Source organism: Scatophagus argus, chromosome 4, assembly GCF_020382885.2.
Source record: "Scatophagus argus isolate fScaArg1 chromosome 4, fScaArg1.pri, whole genome shotgun sequence".
Lineage (NCBI taxonomy): Eukaryota > Metazoa > Chordata > Actinopteri > Scatophagidae > Scatophagus > Scatophagus argus.
Window position 1 is genome coordinate 24,783,488 of NC_058496.1, and position 20,732 is coordinate 24,804,219.

At 38.6% G+C, this 20,732-nt stretch overlaps 1 protein-coding gene across 1 annotated transcript in view; it reads right to left on the reverse strand.

Annotated features, from left to right (window-relative positions):
* adamts3 (ADAM metallopeptidase with thrombospondin type 1 motif, 3) overlaps positions 1-20,732 on the reverse strand; it is a 115,742-nt gene that overhangs the window by 36,377 nt on the left and 58,633 nt on the right. The window contains exons 6-9 of the mRNA XM_046385976.1: positions 18,602-18,685; positions 17,095-17,251; positions 7,061-7,166; positions 887-1,030 (exon numbers count right to left, since the gene is read on the reverse strand). Of these exons, the coding sequence (XP_046241932.1) occupies positions 887-1,030; positions 7,061-7,166; positions 17,095-17,251; positions 18,602-18,685 (491 nt within the window). The remainder of the gene's footprint in view (positions 1-886; positions 1,031-7,060; positions 7,167-17,094; positions 17,252-18,601; positions 18,686-20,732) is intronic.

The following is a 20,732-nucleotide window of genomic DNA, read 5'->3' on the forward strand; positions in this document are numbered from 1 at the left end:
TTAGTTTATTAGCAAATTTGTTTGTTTATTAGTGAGGATGGCATCCAGAAAAATTGCTCTGAAAAGTAAAGTGGCAGACAGTTTGACCATGACCTAAAAATGAACAGGTTATGATTATAGTATGGTATGGAGACTACACCTGGTGCTCATTAATAAAATGCCTTTTCTGGCCTCTGAGTGGTAAAGACAAAAAACTTTGTCCATTGGTTCTAAAAAAAAAGTCGAGAATAAATCACATCACAACAATCATCTTAAATAATACTTCTGACCTTACAAATTTCATTCAGTCTTCACCAGATTCTATACTTAAAATGGACAGAAAAGTCTTTTTTTTTGTTTTTTTTATATGCACCTAATGCAGTTGGTAGCCCAATTTAAAATGTGGGTCATTTGACATAAACTGCTTACTCTCGAACATATTGTTTAGCTGCAAAACCATGCTAATGTTTATATTAACATAAAGCAATGATAAATCAGTGGTCATAAGTTTGACATACTGTAGATTTAGACATAATACAGCCTCCAAAGCCCTTATCTACCCAGAAAGGATTTAGGTATTTTCTAAACATCACAGCAGCCATTCAGTATGATTGTCTATTGTTGGTGCATTTGCAAGCAGATGAAGATGAACATTTTCCAAATATTTTCAAGCACCAAGCACTTGTGGAGATGTAACTTCGCTGAGTGTTCTTGAGATAAAGCTGTGATTTTGTCATGTTCATGATTTTGTTAATGTCCATGACTCTTCAACCATATCATATCATCATCCTTCCAGCTTCATTCATTTAGGTTCCAGCTCTGTCTGCATTCCTACTATTTTGGGAGACATGTTAATAAAAGCTCCAGATTATGCCCACATACTTTGCTGTGAATGTTATGAACTCACTGGATGTATCGCTTCAGCTCCTGTCCGCTGCACATGGACCAGTGGTATCGATGGAAAGCAGCCTGCACCAGAGGAGCCATCACGCTTCCCATCGCTGTTTCGTCCCCGCATCTGTTGCCTTGGCCATCGTGCTCCATGCCCAACCTGCTCCCACAGCGGCAGATGAGCAAATATTTACAAAACTGCAGGATATCAAGATAAATCCCCAAGGAGATCTGAGTAAATAATAATTTATACCACTGAGTCATAATACAAAATCTTACCTTTCAGGGGCCATAAGTGGAAAATTATTTAATGCATTTACTCAAATAGTGTCCCTAAATTGAGATTAATGGTACTTTAGTGAGACGTTTCACTTCTATCTTAACTTCAGATGTGATTTTGAACACAATGTTTGACCACCTTGTTCACAGAAATGAGCATGTGGTTCCTGATGAAGGATAGCATTACTATGCCTTCTGTGGAAATAATCACTACACCTGTTGTTGTTATTCAGTGGGTGCAGACAGAGCTCCTGGTGTGACTTAATTTGCTTTCACACCTGTTTGGTTCAGTTTGGTAGGACTATGAGGAAGACAGTGATACACTGTTGCCTTTCATTTGTGGTCCAAATAAAAAGACTATAAAGTGAACTTCTGAAATGTTGAAAAAAAAAAAAAAAAAGGAAAAGCTTGATTTTAATGACGTCACATTCTAAACAGACAGACAACTTTACAGCTATAACAGCTTCCACTCCTCTGGGAAGCTTTTCCACAAGATTTTGGAGTGTTTCTTTGGGAATATTTGCCCATGTATGCAGTAGAGCATTTGTGAGGTCAGACACTGATGTTGGACAAAAGGCCTGGCTCACAATCTCTGTTCCAGTTCATCCCAAAGCTGTTGGATGGGGTTGAGGTCAGGACTCTGTGTGGGCCACCAAACTCATCCAACCATGTCTCTGTGGACTTTGCTTTGTGCAAAACACAGTCTGGGGCACAGTCCCAGACTGGCATGTTGGAATAGAAAAGGGCCTTCCCCAAACTGTTGCCACAAGCGTGGAAGCATAGCATTGTCCAAAATGTCTTGGTATGCTGAAGCATTAGGATTTCCCTTCACTGGAAGAAAGGGGCCCAACCCAACCCCTGAAAAGAGGTGTGTCCGGATACTTTTGTCTGTATAATGTATATTTCACACAAAAACTCACCACAGACACACTGCTCTCTTACAAAAAAAAAAAAAAAACACAAGAACTTAAAGCAAAATTTAAAAAATTACGTTTCCATCAACCATTTCTGCTGCAATACTTCAAAGTGTGCATAACAATATCTTGATGGAAACATGGCTAATGATTTATCATGAACAAACCAAAAGACCTAAACAGTCAACACGTGGACACTTTAGTTGACTGCCATCCCGCATCATATCAGCCCACATGTAGAGATTGTAATTGGGTGACTGACAGCAGGTCAGATAGGTAGGTAGGTAGACATAGAGACAGACAGACAGATGGTTAGGAACGGAGTAAAAAATGGGTGGAGAGGAGACCAGTGATTATGCTGCACCTTACTGCAACAGATGTGTTAATTTTACACAAAACACAAAAAAAGAAATAAGAGATTATGAGCATCATTAGTCCAGGCCACAAATAGTCCCTCTATATCATAAACATCACCAGACAGGTAGAAACAGGACTGAAATTTTATGTGGGTATGTTCACCGTGTACCTGCCACATTTGCAGCACATTTCAGTCAGCCTTTAGAGGACTTTCCAAAATACATGGAAAAGAAGACAATCTCAAACTCTGTTTTAACTCCTATTCACTTGGTACAAGTGCAGCCTGGCTGAGAACTTCTCTGGGATTGTTTGTTTTTTACCAAACAGGTGAGGTGTGAAAGAAACGTTAAATAAACAGATCCTTCTAACAGCCCTCCCTCATCTGTGGGTTTACATATAATCTATAATTAACATAAACCTGAATTATTCTTGACCTTGAGAACAATAGAAAAACTTGTCTTTGTTGGGAACTAAGTTCATATATTTTATTTGAACTTACTTTACTATTAATTTAGAAGAAAAGGGCACTGTCTTGACTTACAAACATTGACATTCAGATATGTATTTGTGAAATAACTTAATTCAGTCTCTGTATGGGCTATTAGTATTTCATATAGCCATAAGGCTTAGTGGTAATTAGTCCCTTAGAGTAACAGGCATATCCACACTCAAGAATGAAATTTCAAGCTTGACACAGACGAGAAGCCCTGAAAGTGGAATGGATAAAATGGCAGGACCACAGCAGAGCTCATGTCAAGAGGTCCATCTGTTAGCAAATGCTAATGACAGCTATGATATGGTTAAAATGCAAGACCAGTCACCCTTAAGTTGAGACTATTTTGCCAAAAACACTATTTCCAAAGTTAAGCAAACTGATGCTGTCAAACAGAGATAAAGCATTAATAATATATAACAAAAATAAGATCAACACCTTCGAAACTTTGAAATTAGAAGGAAAAACTCCTCTGAATTGTGTGATTTTCAGTTCTGCTTGGATGCTTCACTTAGACATATAAAACCTAGAGAGTATTTCAAACTGATTCTGAAGAAACTGTGCTACAAACTGAGTATGTCTATGTACTGATGTACACAGAGGACTGCAGCTGGACGCTTTCAGTGAATGAATGTTTTCTCTTTTGAAAGGTAATTAGTCCCAATGGAGATCGGTATATTGTTTTTTATTGTTTTTTGCTGTTTTTTTATTTTTTCAAATTACTGAAAAGCACTTCTTCAGCTGATGCTAAAGATGTAATTGTTGTAATTCTCCAACCTCCAACACATCAACCAGCCTGACTGAACAGTGAGATCAAGTTAAAACAAAGCCAGTGCTTAGAAGCCAATGCTTTCATTGTGCACCGTCGTACATCCTGTACTGTCCTTTCTCTGACACTGTGGGCATCAGTAAACATTTGTGTCAACAGATGAGACGTCAGTACTGTACATCTCAGTGAGTGACCAAACTCCTAACAATGTCAAATATGTTTGCAGCATGTAATAAATATATTTTTAAATTATAGTTTATTTACTACCAAGAATTATCTTTCACTTTTACTGGTTTATTGCTTCACATAACTTTTAGTTTTGGTCTCTTTGGTCCTTTCACTAAGGCCTTTTTGGCATAGGAGCAGATAATTGTAATTCAATATATAATATAATAATATATATAATATATAATTCAATATTTCAATACAATACTAATATTTAGCTAACTTAAACAATGGCAACAGAGAGGACTGCACCTAAATGCACCTAAAGAAGGGTTAGGTAGGGTTAAGTATCCTATGCTTGTAACAAGCAAGGTTATACAATGCGTCACACGGCCATGACTGAAGGCAAACGTGTTGAACGTTGAAGATGAATAAAAAAAGCCGGCCACTGTAACCTCATCCCTGCTACACCACAAGAATTTTGTGTAACTTTATTTTCTCTGTGTAGTGAATTGTACATATGTATGAACACACCTTTCTCTCATAAAAAGCATTACCCAGTGGACGCCAGACAGTGTGAGTTGAACACCCATCACACAGACAGTGAAGTGTGGTTTGCTGATATGACCTGAGGAACAACACTGTTGAAGACTCTGAGACATGTCCATTTAGAGTCCCCAAAGGCACCCAAATTTGTGTGTAAAATGCACATACTGATTGGAAATCAATTAAACTGAGACTCAAATGTGACTGAAATGAATTGCTGAGTAAGAGTGAGGTATATCTGTGAAGCACATCTAAATCAGCCATGAAAATATCCAAGCACAATCTTCACTAACAGCATTTTAAGATTTTTTTTTCTTTTTTTTGCCTCATGCAGCCATACTTACTTCTTTGTGAATAGCTTCCAGAATAGCTCATTTTTGACTAATCCTGAAATTGAATTCTATGAATGAGCATCAAGTTTTTTCTCTTCTGGTTTCCACATTGTTCTTATATGTTTATTTATTTATTTATTTATTTTTTCCTGGGTAAGTCTATTGATCCTTGGAGATGAAACTGTGTGTTTATTTGCCCCCAGGCTCAGCCGAAGAGCAACGACTGTGAAGTTGGAGAATCCAGTGTCTCACTGAGGGACATTTCAGCAGGATAGATCCTTACTGTCTCAGCTGGTTTACTCCATCAAACAGCTGCTGCTCCTGCTAGGGGACAGTTTCTTTTTCACTCTGCACCACCATCCTGCCTCCCGTTGCCTTGTCATTTCATTTACCTCCGGCTAATACTTGAATTTGTTTATCTATTAGCTAGGTTCCACCCTTTATATGGTGTTCAAATTTGCAGAATGTAATTATTCTAAACCAATTACTACCTCCGTTCTGACTGAAGTTCACCCAGTCTGATATTGTCGAGCATGTGGTCCAGCCTTTCCCAAAATCATGAGCTCTAATCTCCCAAAGTCCAACTGAAATCACGTTTAGTTATCTCTGTATATATCCTCACATAATACCACTGTGTTTTAAAAGTATTGCTGATTGTTGTTTTATCATTATTATTATTAATACGATTTTTTTTTTAAAAACTGACTAACTAAATGCTAGAGTGTGAAAAAGAGGCAAAGTGAACAAGCCTGTGCTGTGGCCTACATGTCATGGGCAGACACTGCTTTGATCAAAGTGACATTTGCAGCTGCTTTTTCATTGTGTTTAATGTAGTACAGATGAGCAGCTAAATGGTTTTCTAGCCCACAGTTTTGTTGTTAGCAGAGCATTATTGTTACTTAGCATCTTACAAGAATTTTTGTTTTAATCTGATTTGGGGATTCTAACCATTGACTGTATATAAAGATGGGCAACATGAGAGTTCCCCAAAAGTGAATCCAAAACATCTTGATCACCCCCTGGTGTCGAGCTCCAGTACAGGTCATGAACCCCGCCACCTTCATGTTAATAAAGGGAACATTGTCCAAACTGAAAATTCAAAGTACACATCCAATAAATTTTCCCCAACAATGATTTCTGTCATTTTAGGTCATTCTAATCTAATCTAATCATGGTGACATTTTCTAAATTATTTCTTTAACAATTCTTTAATGAAGGCAACTTTCAGTTTCGTAAACATTTCTATGCACGCAGTAATGTAACTGCAGCAAATATCAAAACTAAAAGCTACAAAGAAAACCCTCCAGACAAAACAGGACTCAACTTATCCTAATTTTTTAATTTTATTTTCTTTTTCTGAAATAGTTTTAGGCAGCTGTGATGGAGCTTAGACTTCATTTAGAAACCGACAGCTTTGCTCCCAATAATTTGACTGCATGGACTTGGGATGTGTAGAAGAACACAGATCATTAATTAACATTTAACTCTGACTGATCCTGTTGGCTACTCAGGTGATAACAATAATAAATAAAGTTAAGTTGTGCCTCAAGTGTAATGGGCAATATCTCTCTTCACTTATTGTTTCTGCTGCTGGGGAAGGAAGCCGGTAATGTAGTCAATATTTCCCTCATTAATTATGTATCAATTTACTGACCTGAAATCCTTCTGTTATTTTATTGTTATATTTATTTTTATGGCAACCAAATGAAATGCAGTGCCCGTGGATACAGACCAGCGATATGCTGCGTTCAGTGCTGCTTCTGCTTGACTGCTGAGCCTGAAGCAGCTATCTGCTACAAGGTTTCATTCCCTTACTCATACCTACCATTTCGTATCAGAAAGCATACATTTGCAGACATTTAAGTCTTTAGTTAGATATTAGTTCGTTACTTAAGGTCTTTAACAGTGACCAGTTTTATGATCAATCTGACGTCAATGAAGACAGCGATCTGCAGACATCATGGACTCAAGGTGCTCAGAACAACATCTATGCAAGATGTTGAACAATTCATGTTGTGGTTGGTCGCAATGATAGGACATTGTTGCCACAAACAATGATTGAATCCTTGAGCTCTTGGACATGTGTTCAATAAACAAACCATTAAATTCAATACAGGCTATGATGTTTACTGTCACATAACTAAAGGCGAATCTGAAACAGAGGTCAAGGGAAAAAGCCTCAGGAAAATGTTTGTACTTAACATGTGTAGCTCTGGCATTGTGAGGAAGGGCAAATAATTCCACAGTGTCACCTTGGGAATAGGAATGTGTGTGTTTAGAAGCATAAAAAACTACAAAGCTAACAGTGAACATAACAGCCATAACAAGAACCTACACATGTCCTGTCTCGTGAGCCACAACAAAGGCCGAGGAGAAGCCGTCTTCATGGTTGAGGGTGCAGCTCCGGACTGGGTGGCACATTCCTGTGACTGGAGCATAGCCTGAAGGACATCAGGATAAAGGATGAAAGTTATTGTTAGAAATTCTTAAATGAGAAAAGTCATATTGACTTCTTTTGGACAGAAAATTGTCCAAATGTTCACCTTAAATGATTTTTCTGACATGTTTTATGCTGTTGTACTGAGGCAAAGATTTTGTGTGGCTGATTATTTCAGGTCAGTGCAGTACAGCAAACCAGTCCTACAAAAATGTTGTTGCTTATGTTTATGCTAATTTGCTCTGTTTTGAACTAAATGAAATAAACTAAATTGACTGGCAAAATAGGGAGGCAGTCAGAGCGGATGGCTGGATGTTCAAAACAGAACACTGACACCAGATACTGGGTTAACATCACCCCTGTTAGGTTTAGGCCAGTCAGGGTTGACTTCTCAGGTGTTCAACAATCTTTGCCTAACCTCAACACAGCTGCCAAAACAAACGGACCAACACAGTCATCAAAACAAGTGAAATACAATGGCAGTGAACACTGCAGATTAATTTCCCTATGATGTGCATTTGCTCAAAAGAAATCTTATTCACCTACACTGGAGTGAAGGCAGTTCATTTTCAAAATCTCAAAACCAGGGCTCTACCCTAGTGCCTAATTAGCACTCAGATGGGAGGGGGACACTTAGCTTTAAGTAGGACAGAACTGTGTGTCTGTGTATGTATTGTGTGTATTTACTTGTGTCACATGTGAATCATGATTGTGATGATACATGTGATGATGAGCTCAACAGGAACCAGATAATACAAACACCGCAGGAGGGGGAGGCACAACGAGATTCAGGATGGAAGGAAGGAATAAAAGATTTCAGTGTTTGTCAGCTTCATGATTATTAATTATGACTGAAATTCATATTTTTCCTGTTTTTACTATTCCAGTAGTCACTGTGAACACATTGTTGACATTACTAACTGCAAGTATGGAAACTGGCAGCACTGACCAACCTAACTGTGCCAAAATAGAACAAACGTGTTTCCTCATTTCCCCAAATCAAATCAGTTTTTCCATCCAGACACCCCCATCAGCACCAGACTCACCCCACCACCTGGTGAAGAGCCCCTCAGCATGACCCCAGCAGAAGTGAGGAGAACCCTCCAGAGGATAAACTCACACAAAGGTGCAGGTCCCGATAACATCCCGGGGCGGGTGCTGAAGGGCTGTGCACATCAGCTCACAGAGATACTGACAGACATCTTCAACACCTCTCTCCAACAGGCGACGGTCCCCACCTGTCTGAAGACCGCTACAATCATCCCCATTCCCAAGACCTCCACAGTGACGAGCCTGAAAGACTATCGGCCAGTAGCGCTCACCCCGATAGTCATGAAGTGCTTTGAGAGACTGGTCATGGCCCACATCAAAGACTGCATCGACGTCACTGTGGACCCACACCAATACGCATATAGGAAGAACCGATCCACAGAGGATGCCATGTGGTCCACACAACTCTCACCTACCTAGAGAATAAAGACTGCTATGTCCGCCTTCTCTTTGTGGATTTTACATCTGCCTTTAACACAATCATTCCACAGACACTGATCCACAAGCTCAGTGCTCTCGGACTGAGCTCCACCCTCTGCAAATTGGGTCCTGGACTTCCTGACGGACAGGCCGCAGACTGTGAAGATCCATGCTATCTCCTCCTCCCCCATCACCCTCAGCACCGGCTCTCCCCAGGGCTGCGTGCTGAGCCCCCTCCTGTTCACCCTGCTCACACACGACGACAGCACAACATCCGAGCTGCCTTATTGTGAAGTTTGCGGATGATACACGCATCGTCAACAGCGAACAAGGCCGACTACAGGCAGGAGGTGGAACACCTGGAGGGTTGGTGCAGAGAGAACAACCTCTGCATCAACGTGAAAAAGACCAAGGAGATGATTGTGGACTTCAGAAGGGGCAGACATCTCCCCCTTCCTCCCCTGTACATCAGAGGGACAGCGGTGGAAGTGGTCTCCAGTTTCAGGTACCTCATAACACATAACGGACGACCTCACCTGGAGCAACAACACTTCCTGCCTCATCAGGAAGGCACAGCAGCGCCTCTTCTTCCTCAGGAGGCTGAGGCGTGCTGGACTGGGGAGCTCAGTCCTGACATCTTTTTCCAGATGTGTGGTGGAGAGCATCCTGTGCTCCTGCATCACTGTGTGGCACTACTCTGCCATTTGCGCAATATCGCAGTACTGTGACATCTCTTATTCTGATGGGGTTTTTTTATATTTATATAGTGTTGTTTATATTTATTTGCATTAGGTATTTTGTTAGGAAATTGGGCTTATACCGGGACCGGGGAAACTAATTTCGTTCCACCTCGTGTTTCTACATGTGTGAAATGACAATAAAGCTCCTTGAATCCTTGAATCCATTTTTCATTCTGAGTAAACTTAGTGAATGAATGGGTATGTCCTATCTCCAGGGTTTTTGATTTAAATTTAATCTATTATTTAAAAAAAAAAGAAAAAAAAAACATTTTACAAAAGGGAAATTGATTTGTATTGCTTTTCACAGGCACATCAAAAAGTAATCATCATGCAACACATAGGAAAAGATTCTAAGAGATTGAGCAGTAACGCAAACATAAAAACACACAATGTTGTCATGGTAACAGAAAGATGTTGAGACTGTGCCGATCTCGTTCAACAAAAGGTAAATTTGGTCTGTTTTACTTTGGTGAGACTAAGAGAATTCATGTTGGGTTTTCTGCAGTCTATAGTTGAAAAATCCATCATTACAAATTCATGACCCCATTGCTCATTAGTAAGAATTTCTCCTCTTCGACAAATACAAAAACTGGAGCTAAAATTAATCAAAAACACAAATTTAACTAAGAATTAAAACCAACAACAAACTAAGCTGATACTGAAGTCAAAGAAAACCCTGAAATGACCCTGCTCTGTGGCATCCAGGAGGAAAAATGTTCAACGCTCAAACTCTTTCACTGTTGCCTCAGACAAACCTAATTGACTCTTGGTGCGTTATGATTTCCCAAAGGTGCAATTTACTCTGGGGATTGGCGAGTGAAGTTCTCAAAATCTGGCTTTGTCCCTACTGCATTTACAATTTTGGTAAGTTTCTGTGAACAGTAATCTTTTATGATCTAGCTGCCATAAGCTCGGTGAAAAAATTCTCATGAGAGTTTATAAAGATCCACACTAGTTTGTCTGATGGCCCATTTTATTGTTACTATGCATTGTGTAGCAGAAAGCAACTTGCACACAAACCCAAACCACACAATGCTAACATTAATCACTAATAACCTAAACCAGAGTAATAAAACCATATCTCATAACCCTTTTATTTTAGTTTTGCCATGCTATGTTTTGTAACTTAAGTTGCAGTCTCAGCAATGAGTCAATAAATTCAGATGTGAATTTTAAAATTTTACTGATATGATGGAGCTCTCTAAAAGCAAACTGTAAAAAAAAAAAAAAAAAAAAAAAAAAAAGTGAGAAAAAGAAAGAACAAGACCGTCCCAAAGACAGCTGGGTGTTCATTCAGTAGCAAAATCTTAAAGGATAGCAGCTAGGGTGTACATAATGTGTTGTTCAGAAGTGTTGGTGCATCAGTAATACCATTATTATTATTAATAATAATAATTATAATAATTATATAATAATAACACCCTTTTAATGTTGCCATAATTAAGAAAGCATCTAGATTAACCAGATCATCGGTCAGATCTACCAGGTAAGCTACCAAGACACCAGTGTTGTAAGTTTACCACTGATTTCACAGATTAAAAGAGCAACTTGTAAGATATGACCATCATTTGTAAGGGAATGACTGCTGCTCACTATAGTGTTTGTTGAAATTCTCTTTGGCTGTCGTTATTTTTGGCGGTGGCTGTAACTGCTGTCAGCTCAGTTAGTTCAGTAGCTAGCCCTGTAACTGACTGGATTGTACCTGTACCTGAGGAAGTGAATTCATAGCAAGACAGAAGCTCTATCTCATCTCTAAATGACAAGACAAGAATGAACAATTTCTGAGCTGCTGGCCATAGTTCTTCAGTGTTTACCCTAAGATATTATTGCAGCGGTGAAGCACGCACAGCCAGTGTTGTGGTTCATTTCACTGACTGGGTGACAGTTAACAAGCACTTATTTCACACATATGTGCCTCTTGTGTACTAATAACTGTGTGATACTTGTGAAATTACAAACCTTGTGAAATTACAAACCTGTTTTCCGTTCACCGAATGATAACACAGAATGATCAACACAGCTTGACATCTACCTGGTGTTTGTTTTCAGAATCTTACATTATCAGTTATCAGTACAAAGGTTCTCATTTACATACTTTACTCACAGGTATGTGAATTGACCTGGACATGAAGTGTCCGTAGTACAAAATAATATAAAATTAGTTATTAAAAGGTTATACAGAGACCTTTCCTCTCTTCTCTCATTAAGGTGTGTATATGGGAAAAACATCTGCATTGTAATAACAGGTTATTTTAAGCTGAAAAAAGGACTAAATTTGCTTTGGAGAAGACTGTCTGTTGTGTGATAAGAAAGGACCGAAGGGCATCTGATGTTAATTATGTTGCTTCTGTGTGTAAGTAGATTCACTGATGGCTTAGGAAATGTATCATCACAACCTTGACAAAGGATCCAACATAATGCCACAGAAATAGATTTCTCTGGTGTTCAAAGGACTAGATTTGCTTTTTAGGAAAGGCAGAATTGCCATTTCCTTTCAATAAACTGTTCCTATAAACCACTTATTGTCTGTTCACTGTCTGTGGGGTGAAATCTGGTCAATCTGCTTTATTTCAGCCTGTGAAAATGATTCCATTTCAAAACATGTCATGCTCAAACACAAAAGCAGACAATGGCTCAAGGCAAGACCAAAAAATGGTGATTGTGAAATGTTTTACCCAGGCAGCATTGCCTTTGACTAGTGGAGTCCTACAGCCAGTCATGTCATTAATGTCCTTCATTGAATCAAAGAAAACTGAGGCTGCTAATACAGAATGAAATGTACTGATATATATCCAAAAACTAGTGTTTTTTTTCTCCCAACAGAGCTTATGAAAAACAACAGTTAGAGTGTATATCAATGAATCCTCTCATATTAATTTATAAGTCTGTAATAGAAATGGCCTTACAGTAAGCCTGCCAATAAACTGAACAGTCCAATTCAACAATTCATTTTTCTCTCTGCTGGGAAGTAACTGTTGGCTAGCAGTAAAACACTTCAAGATTCAAGATTCAAGATTCAAGATTCAAGAGTCTTTATTGTCATTATGCAAGCATAACGAAATTTTGTGCAGATTCTCAGCTTCAAAACACACTTATAAATAGATCTTATCATCTTTCCTGTGTCTACTGTTGAAAAAAAATGAAAAACCCGAAAATATTTGGCTTTAACATTGAAATAATTCAGTGTTTAATGTTAAATAATAGCATAAAACACATCTCATTCTGCATGGTTCTGTTTATATTTGAGGCACGTTATCATATTTGCTAATCTGATGTTTATTTCACTTTGTTTGAGTAAATGAAGCCTGAGAGGGTAGCACAGTTGAGAATCACACTATGTCAACTTGACCAAACTGATATTCTACATCAAAATGACATATTATAGTAAGCACAAGGATTTAATTCCGATGAAAACACTAATGACAGGGTGAATTATTATTATCGAAAATGCTTGCTTGCTCTTCTTGTTTAATCTAGTTACCATTGAGAACAGTGAAGCACAAGACAGACAGTAAATGCAAATTGCATGAAAAAAACAAGCCTGCTCTAATGTGATTGGCTGCAGTCAAGATGACACTGGCTGAATGGTAAAATATGTGCATGCGTCTTTGAACTTATTTCAATTACAGCGCCTACCTGCAGGGAACATACCATCAGAATATAGTGTCTCCTGACTTTCATGGTGTCAGTGCTGCTTCAATTCTCAGGCGCACAGTCTGAACATACACATACTCTCATGTTGCTATCTGTGCCAGGCCTATTGGGGACAAAAATTAACTCACAGATCCTTTTAGTATTTTCCTTAATTCAGTGCTTCACAAATGAGGTGATAGATAGATAGAAAAGATGAAAGGTATTGTCTGTATAGAGAATACAGCACCACATTGTACCACTTACACTATGCAGGCACGCATTGATTATTAACACATGCAGTGGCAGCGTGTTGGTGAAATGTCGCTCTCGAAAATCTGTTATCACAATATATACAACTTTATATCTCAATAAAAACTGAACTGAATTAAAAACAAAGACAACATGTCCTCCAACTGAATAAGCAGATATGAATGTTTGTTTTGATGATCCAGTGAAATAAGTACTCACCCTAAAAAGGTACTTCATAATAATGCAAAAATCCTGTCAAATATTGTCATAAAGATCTTGTGTTTATATGTTGCACACAACCAGTGATGTTAAAAGCATAACTACCCCAGTATAAAAAGGGCACTATGAAAAATTGATATTCCTTAGTGGCACTGGAGAATAATTTAGCTTCAAAAATAAAATCAGTATATGAGATTAACAGGTTGAGCAGCCAGTTCAGCTCCTGGGTTGGCCTTGAACAAGACACCAGAGTCCAGGGCACCTAACTATGTGGTAAACCTCTTGCTTTCTCATCCCTCCATGCATTTGTGCATATGTGTATTTCAGGTCTGTGTGTGTAAAATAACAACAGCGAAAAAACTGAATTTCCCCTAGAGGGATTAATAAAGACTTGTTTATCTTCTGTGGTCTTTAGCCAATCATGGATGAAAATGCTGCAGTGTCTCACATTTCAGGTAGAGTATGACATTGTATACCAGGTCACTGGTCATTTTAGCCTCAGCTGCATCACACTGACTGCGTGCAGTGTGTTGAGGCAAGCTAACTTTTATGCTTGAACAAGCTGAACGCATCCAACCACATATATAGCACAGCTTAATTGGGAAAAAAAATCTTCTATTTTACACCACGCAAGTTATAAACTCACAGGTCGCTGCTTTATTGGAGTTTATTGAGTTTTAATAACCAGTTATTTCACAAGTTACAAGACTATAGTTTGACAGCAGTGGTGTCAGACTTCAACAGCATTCCCAACAACACTGAAATGTTGGCAGAGCTGTAAGGGTAAAAGTTGGATCTGATTAAAAACAGTGAGCTCGCCCCCTGCATGTTAACAGATGGGACATGGGTCAAACTAAAACTAAAAAGTATGCATAGATAAAATATTTCCGTTGATGGTTTCTGTCATTTAAAGCAGTTTGTATCACCCTGATGCATGTTAAAATATTATTTTTTCTGATAAGTTTGGTTTAATTAGTTATTTGTTGCTATTATGTTTGACAGTGGAGCACCACTCGCAAGGGAGTCAAGCGGCTGTATGAACAGGGACTCGATCCTGTGGCTAAACAGAATCTGCAGAATCTGGCTCCAAATGACATCATGATCACAAGATGACAGTTCAGTCAGGAGAGACAAGTGAATGAACTAAAGTTAATTGTCTATTACAGCAGATGAGGAGATAATTAAGTCTTGTCAGAAATTCTTTGGTGCTTAGGCTCTATAGAGAGATGCTGTGATCAAGGGGCATCTGCACTGGGCAGCAGTGAGATAACTCCCCCATGGGGTCCTGACACTGGTAATGGTGGTGGTGAATGATGACTCTGCTGAGACTGATGAAGCTGATAAAATGATAAAGTTCAAGTTGACTTTCTTGTCTCTCAGGTTCCCATGGATCGTGTCTGGACCTGCTGCTATGGTCTTGCTTGACACTGATGGCTGTTACCAGCTGCTGCATTTCCACATTATTATTGTCTCTGTCTCTCTCTCTCGTTCACTCACAACCCAACGGTCAAGGCAGATGGCCTTGAGCCGGGGTCTGCTCTGAAGTTTCTGCCTTCTAAAAGGAAGTGCCAAGTGCTTGCTCATGGGGGTTTTGTTGGGTCTCTCTAAAAATCAAATAAAGAGTTTGGTCTAGACCTGCTCTAATTGGAAAGTGTCATGAGACAACTTTTGTTATTGTGAACAAAGTACTGATAAGCACTGATGATTTTTGGCAGAGCTGTTACGTGGCCAAACAAAGCAGTGGTGATGCTCTGAATTTTATAAGCTCCCTTAAGCTCCCTTAAAAATGCAGGTTGTAAATGCAGTCCAATAACTCTGACAAAATGTCATTGCATCAGTGTGGCCTGCACATGCTTCGATCTTGTCAGGTAATGTAAAATATGACTGGTACATAACCTACATAGTGCAGCTTACAAATTCCTTCCCTTTTGTCTTCATACAAAGCCAGATTAGCAATAGTCAATGTTCGCTTTCAAGTGAAAAATATATACAGCTGATGATCAAAGGAGCAAATAAAGAGAGAAATATAAAGAGATAAAAACAAGTTGAATGGATGTTTAATATAGCCACTTTAGACAGTTAGTCGTTGTCATTGTTTCAGTTTGGCTGCTGTGGAGAAAATAACAAGCGGGGTGAGTAGTCAGTATCAAGCAGAAAGTGTAAATTGCCTTGAGCCTCAAGCCTCTCTAGGGCTGCAATCACAAGAATATAAATTTAGGAAAGATGCCAAAAGGGCTTTGGGGTGTCACCCATGCTAGATCGGCCATGCTATTTGTGCTTGATGTCAGTATTAAAGGACATCTTCCACTGTCTAGTTCTCTTTTTCAAGGCTTGTTTCTGAGTGACAAAAAAGGCCAGTGCTTTTACCTAGAGCAATTAGGCCACAAAGATGTATTGTTATAGATGCATTCAAAATGCAGCCAGAGAGAATCTGAACAGTAGGCAATGTCTTCCTTTGAAATTTTCTTGAACAGCTTGTCTGTTTTAATTTTGCATTCAGAACAAACAGATGTACAAAGGATGCCTCCATTGACCTCCACCTGACCTTTATGCAATTCGAAAACAACAACACCTACATCAGATTTGTTGATTTCAGCTCATTATTCAACACATTAAACTGATGGTAAGCAAACTTAGATCTCATCACACTCTGCATATAATATTATTTGATAATACTGTTCATGAGATTAGCAGAAAGAAAGAAACAAAATGTATTTAGTTTACCATCTCCTCTCCTAAACATTACATTGTTATCTATAATGACAAAATCAAGCAGGGACTATAATATGAGTAGGGTGTAATGGGTGCAATGATAGACCATCTGTTATCCGGAAAAGACCGCAGTGAATATGTCAAACAAAGTCGCCGCCTTCAGTCTTTTGGGGCAATTGGACAAAACTTGTTTTGTGTTTGCTTCTGTGATTACAAGTGTCTTACAGGCTGCCCAGCAACATTGTCTCTCACACCAACTCTTGCCTTGAACAGTGAATACAAATTGTTCCCATCAAACTGGAGACACAGAATTGCACCTGTCATCGACATCTCACATCACAGGCAAAATTCTTGTGCCAAGTTGTTGTTATCTTTTATAGAAATTTAATGGAAAGCATGCTGAATAAGAAACATTACATGCTGGCATGGTTTGTGCACAGCCCAGGATAGGAAGAATCTGCTGTGGGTGATTGAAATCACCAAAAATATCATTAGAACAGCATCTGTAATATCTGTGAGGTATCTGCACACAGCTCATAGAACAACAATATAGAACAACACCACCCGAGCCAGCCTGCCCAGGCACTGAGACTTCTCCAATTCATCCTCCACAGAACTACAACTAGCATTTTGTTATACAAACCTGTGTTCTAAAATGATAAATGAACTTCTTGTTGTTGTAGTTGATAAATGTGAAACAGTTTTTAACAGTAACACAAGATGTAATCCCTTAAAATCATTCAAGGTTAGCTTCTCATGACCATTAATGTCAACGACAGAATGCTTTGGCTGCCTTGTATTACGATGAGAACCTCCTCTAACTGTTCAGAATAACCTCCTGGGACAGGTCAAAATGCAGCAGACAGCCACACATTCTCATTTGAACCAGTGTGTCCTCTAGTGTCTTACCCTGCATCCCTGTGGGCCCGAAGCCTTGGCGAGTCAGGAAAATTGCATGGTCGTGGTGTTCAGCATGATCAGGATCGCCTTTTTGTTGCACAAACGCCCAGCGGCACACATTCTCAAGGCTCCTTGATGGGTTGCCTCGTTCAATGAGGCTGATAGACTTACGAGCAAGGGAGAAACGGAGAGAGAAATTAGGCACATTAATTTTGCATCAGCAGCCCAAAATTGTACAGATTGTTAATTTGATGGGTTTAAGCAATATAAACACAGGTTAAACACAAGGTAATAATAAGCGGATATCAAGCTGAATTTCCTTTCCTAAAATTTATAAAAACGATGCTAAGGTTCAGGCAAACATACATCATCAAAATGCCATTGCAGATTGCTGTGTGTTTTTACAGTGTGTGTGAAAGACTGTGAGAGCGGCTGACCTCTGCAATCTGCATACATTTTCTTCCCTATTTAGCATCTCTGCTCTATTATTAATGGCTATGGATGTGTCACTAGCGTGCTGCATGAGGGTGAAATAGCCACTGTTCTTAAGCAATTATACACATATTGAAGTAAAAGGATTTGAACAAAATGCTTTATTTAAATGTCTAAATACTATGACTGAATCCTGTTTATTTGTACTGGTATTGTTCTAAATTTGCACATGATGGACAAATTATTAATGGCAGGAACAAAACTAATACATGGGAGAATTTAAAATAGATTAAAAAAGAGCTTGAGCATTGAAAATAAACAATTTATTGATAGAAAAGTTCTGTTTGTGTACTGCTGAGATACTTTTTCCCTCTGAGGCCGGAATGTTTTTGATTTTCTTTTTCTCTGTTTGCAGCTACAGCCGGTGACCGTAGGTTGATGCTTCACCTTTGGGTAAGAGCCTTTGCTTCCCCACTGCAAACACAGCAAACTATCGTGCACAGACTTGTGTGGAGGGGGGAAAGGTGCATTTGTGTCGCCCCACTGCATCAACACCTCCCACATGTTACCCATACATGTTCTGTCTTATTCATGCTATCACTTTGACAGAGCTTCTGAGACATTTTAGCTAATGTTCAGGGTGATTTGTGCTCAAGAGTCTGGATATTCGAGCAGTTATCATGGGCTCAGAATGTAAAGAAGAAAAATTGTGAATTTTTGTTTAATCAATTTCCCTAATATAAATTAGTTATACGACTGAATAAAAATTCTAAAGAAATATATCATTATTCTCCTAAATGGTGATAAAATAATCGACAAAATTGACAGAAAAAGAAGTGACCATCTTAAATTATGAACTGCAGACCTGAGACTTGTTTGTATGTTTGTTTCCAATTTTTCTGATGATCGATTAATCAGTTCAGTAATTTTTCAATCAAAAATGTCAAGTATTGCGCTTTGCTGCTTCCAGCTTCTCAAATTTTTTTTTCACTGTATTTCAATTTTCCAAATGCTTTCTTACCTGAGTTTTTACTATTCATCAGTACCAACAAGCAAATAAATAGAAATGGCCTGTAAAACTCACCTTGGCATACCCCAGCATGATCATCCTTACCAGGACCACGTTGATATGGACTCCCAGTGACTCGTCATGGTAAATCTCGTTGACCTGAGAAGCAAGGGAAATACTTGATCAATCAAAGGACTGTCCATAGCTTACATAAATAGCATTTAATTTAAGGTACCTGTATCACTGACACATTTCAACCCCAATATTGTTCATTCTCAGTTTCTGATTTCCATTCATTAGAGGAAGAGATTGAGAGAAACAAATCATTCTGCTTGACTGAATATAATTATACAACAGTGTAACCACCATTTTGTGGCTTTATGGGAGATCCAGTGAACACAGTGAGGACGAGCATCCTATCATCATGTTCTTGTTCCTCACCAGACCTGCTATACCAGAAACATTAAAAAGGCAGCTAAATCAGCATCTAAATAATCGTGCCTGCAGTGTGTGCACTCACAGGCTTTGAGGAAAAAGGAGCTTTTAGTTTGGAGTATTTTTTTCCCTGTTAAATGGATTTTTGGTGGAATTTTTTCTCCGAATCAAGGATTTAAGAGAACAGAAGTGATATGTGGTACAGATTTTTTTTAAATCAAATTAGATCAAAAATTTGTTGTTTGTGATATTGGCCTTTATGAATAACATCGACTTCGTTCAGTATATCAAGGAAAGATACCACATGTTCCATGCAGATGATTTAAAATTGCGAGTGGGACAACCTGATTCACCCAGTGAGGGAACCCCATTGTCTTCCACAGTTCTGTGTGCTCTCAATCAGCCAACGGGATCAAATTTCCTCTTCAAGGATCAGCATTGCTCACTTTATCTGCAGGTATCTGAGACATATTAAATAGAGGGATGGATTTGCTGTTAAATTACTCCATGTATTTACTGTATTCAGTTCTCAGCCTGAAGAAACAGAGTATGGGAGCTTGTTTGTTAATTTTCCTTCCTTTGTAGGCAACATGGAGGATTGGTCAGTTACAATATCAAACTCATGCGTGCATGTCAATATCAGATTACGATTTGCCCATGATTTATCTTGATTTCAATATAAAATGCGAACCAAACGCCTTAGCGTAATGTGTTAAGTGGAGACGTAGAATAGCCTGCAATCAAGTTTGGGACATAAAAATCAGACCGGAGGATTGTAAATAACCACACGTCACTGGAGCACATAGTAAAAAAAAAATGCTCCTGGAAAAAAATGAATTTTGAAGATACGTTTTTTTTCACGGGGCAGCGATGTTGTATTATATTATATTAGTCGAAGAGGTGTCATGCCTGTATGACGTGACAGCTGGAAACAAGGATAACATGTACTTTATTGACAGCTGAACTTTAAAAAGCTCAGTGTGATGTGCAGGGTCACCCATCAGCTGGACTTGCCACTGACTGATTGACCGTATAGTAAATACCAATCGAATCAGTGAACAAATCAACATTTTCTCTTCCTCTCTGACTCTGTATATGACAGCATTTGTCCGCATCACAGTTGGTCTCATTTTCTTTGGGCCAGTGGTTTCACACTGAGCTTATCTGCTACATTGCACAATATGTCAGGGTTTTCCACACAGGGCAGAGGAAGTGGAAAATATATTCCAGCAGCATTATTCTATGCTAAATTGTCCTCAGAGCACCGTTTTCGCCTTATCGACTATTTGGGGTGCCTTGGTGGTAGAGAAGCAGGGTAGCAAACTGTAAATAATGTGAGTCTGGATGAATTTGATTGAACTTTGCAAGTGCAAGTTCTATACTATGTTCTATGTCTTAAGTTACTCAAACGTCCACGTAGTTAAGCTTGTTATTTTATTATTATTTTATAAGTCTATGAATTTAATCATTGTCATAATTCTATTTAAAATTAGTAAGAATAATTTCATTTAATAGTCGAGGTTAAGCTGATTCCATTGCACACTGTGATGCAGTTTTTAAGTCAACCATCGAAAATGTGGCAGTCAGTTAATAGCCAAATTACATTTAAGGGATAAAGGTGGTGATGTTCTGGTATATGATATCACCATTATCAATAATAGCAAAGGAAAGCAATTGGACGACTCATTTTCCAACATGAAAAGTAAAACTAAAACTAAAACTGGCTGAGCAGATGAATTAGATAATTAAGAAACAAATTAAGAATTAAAAA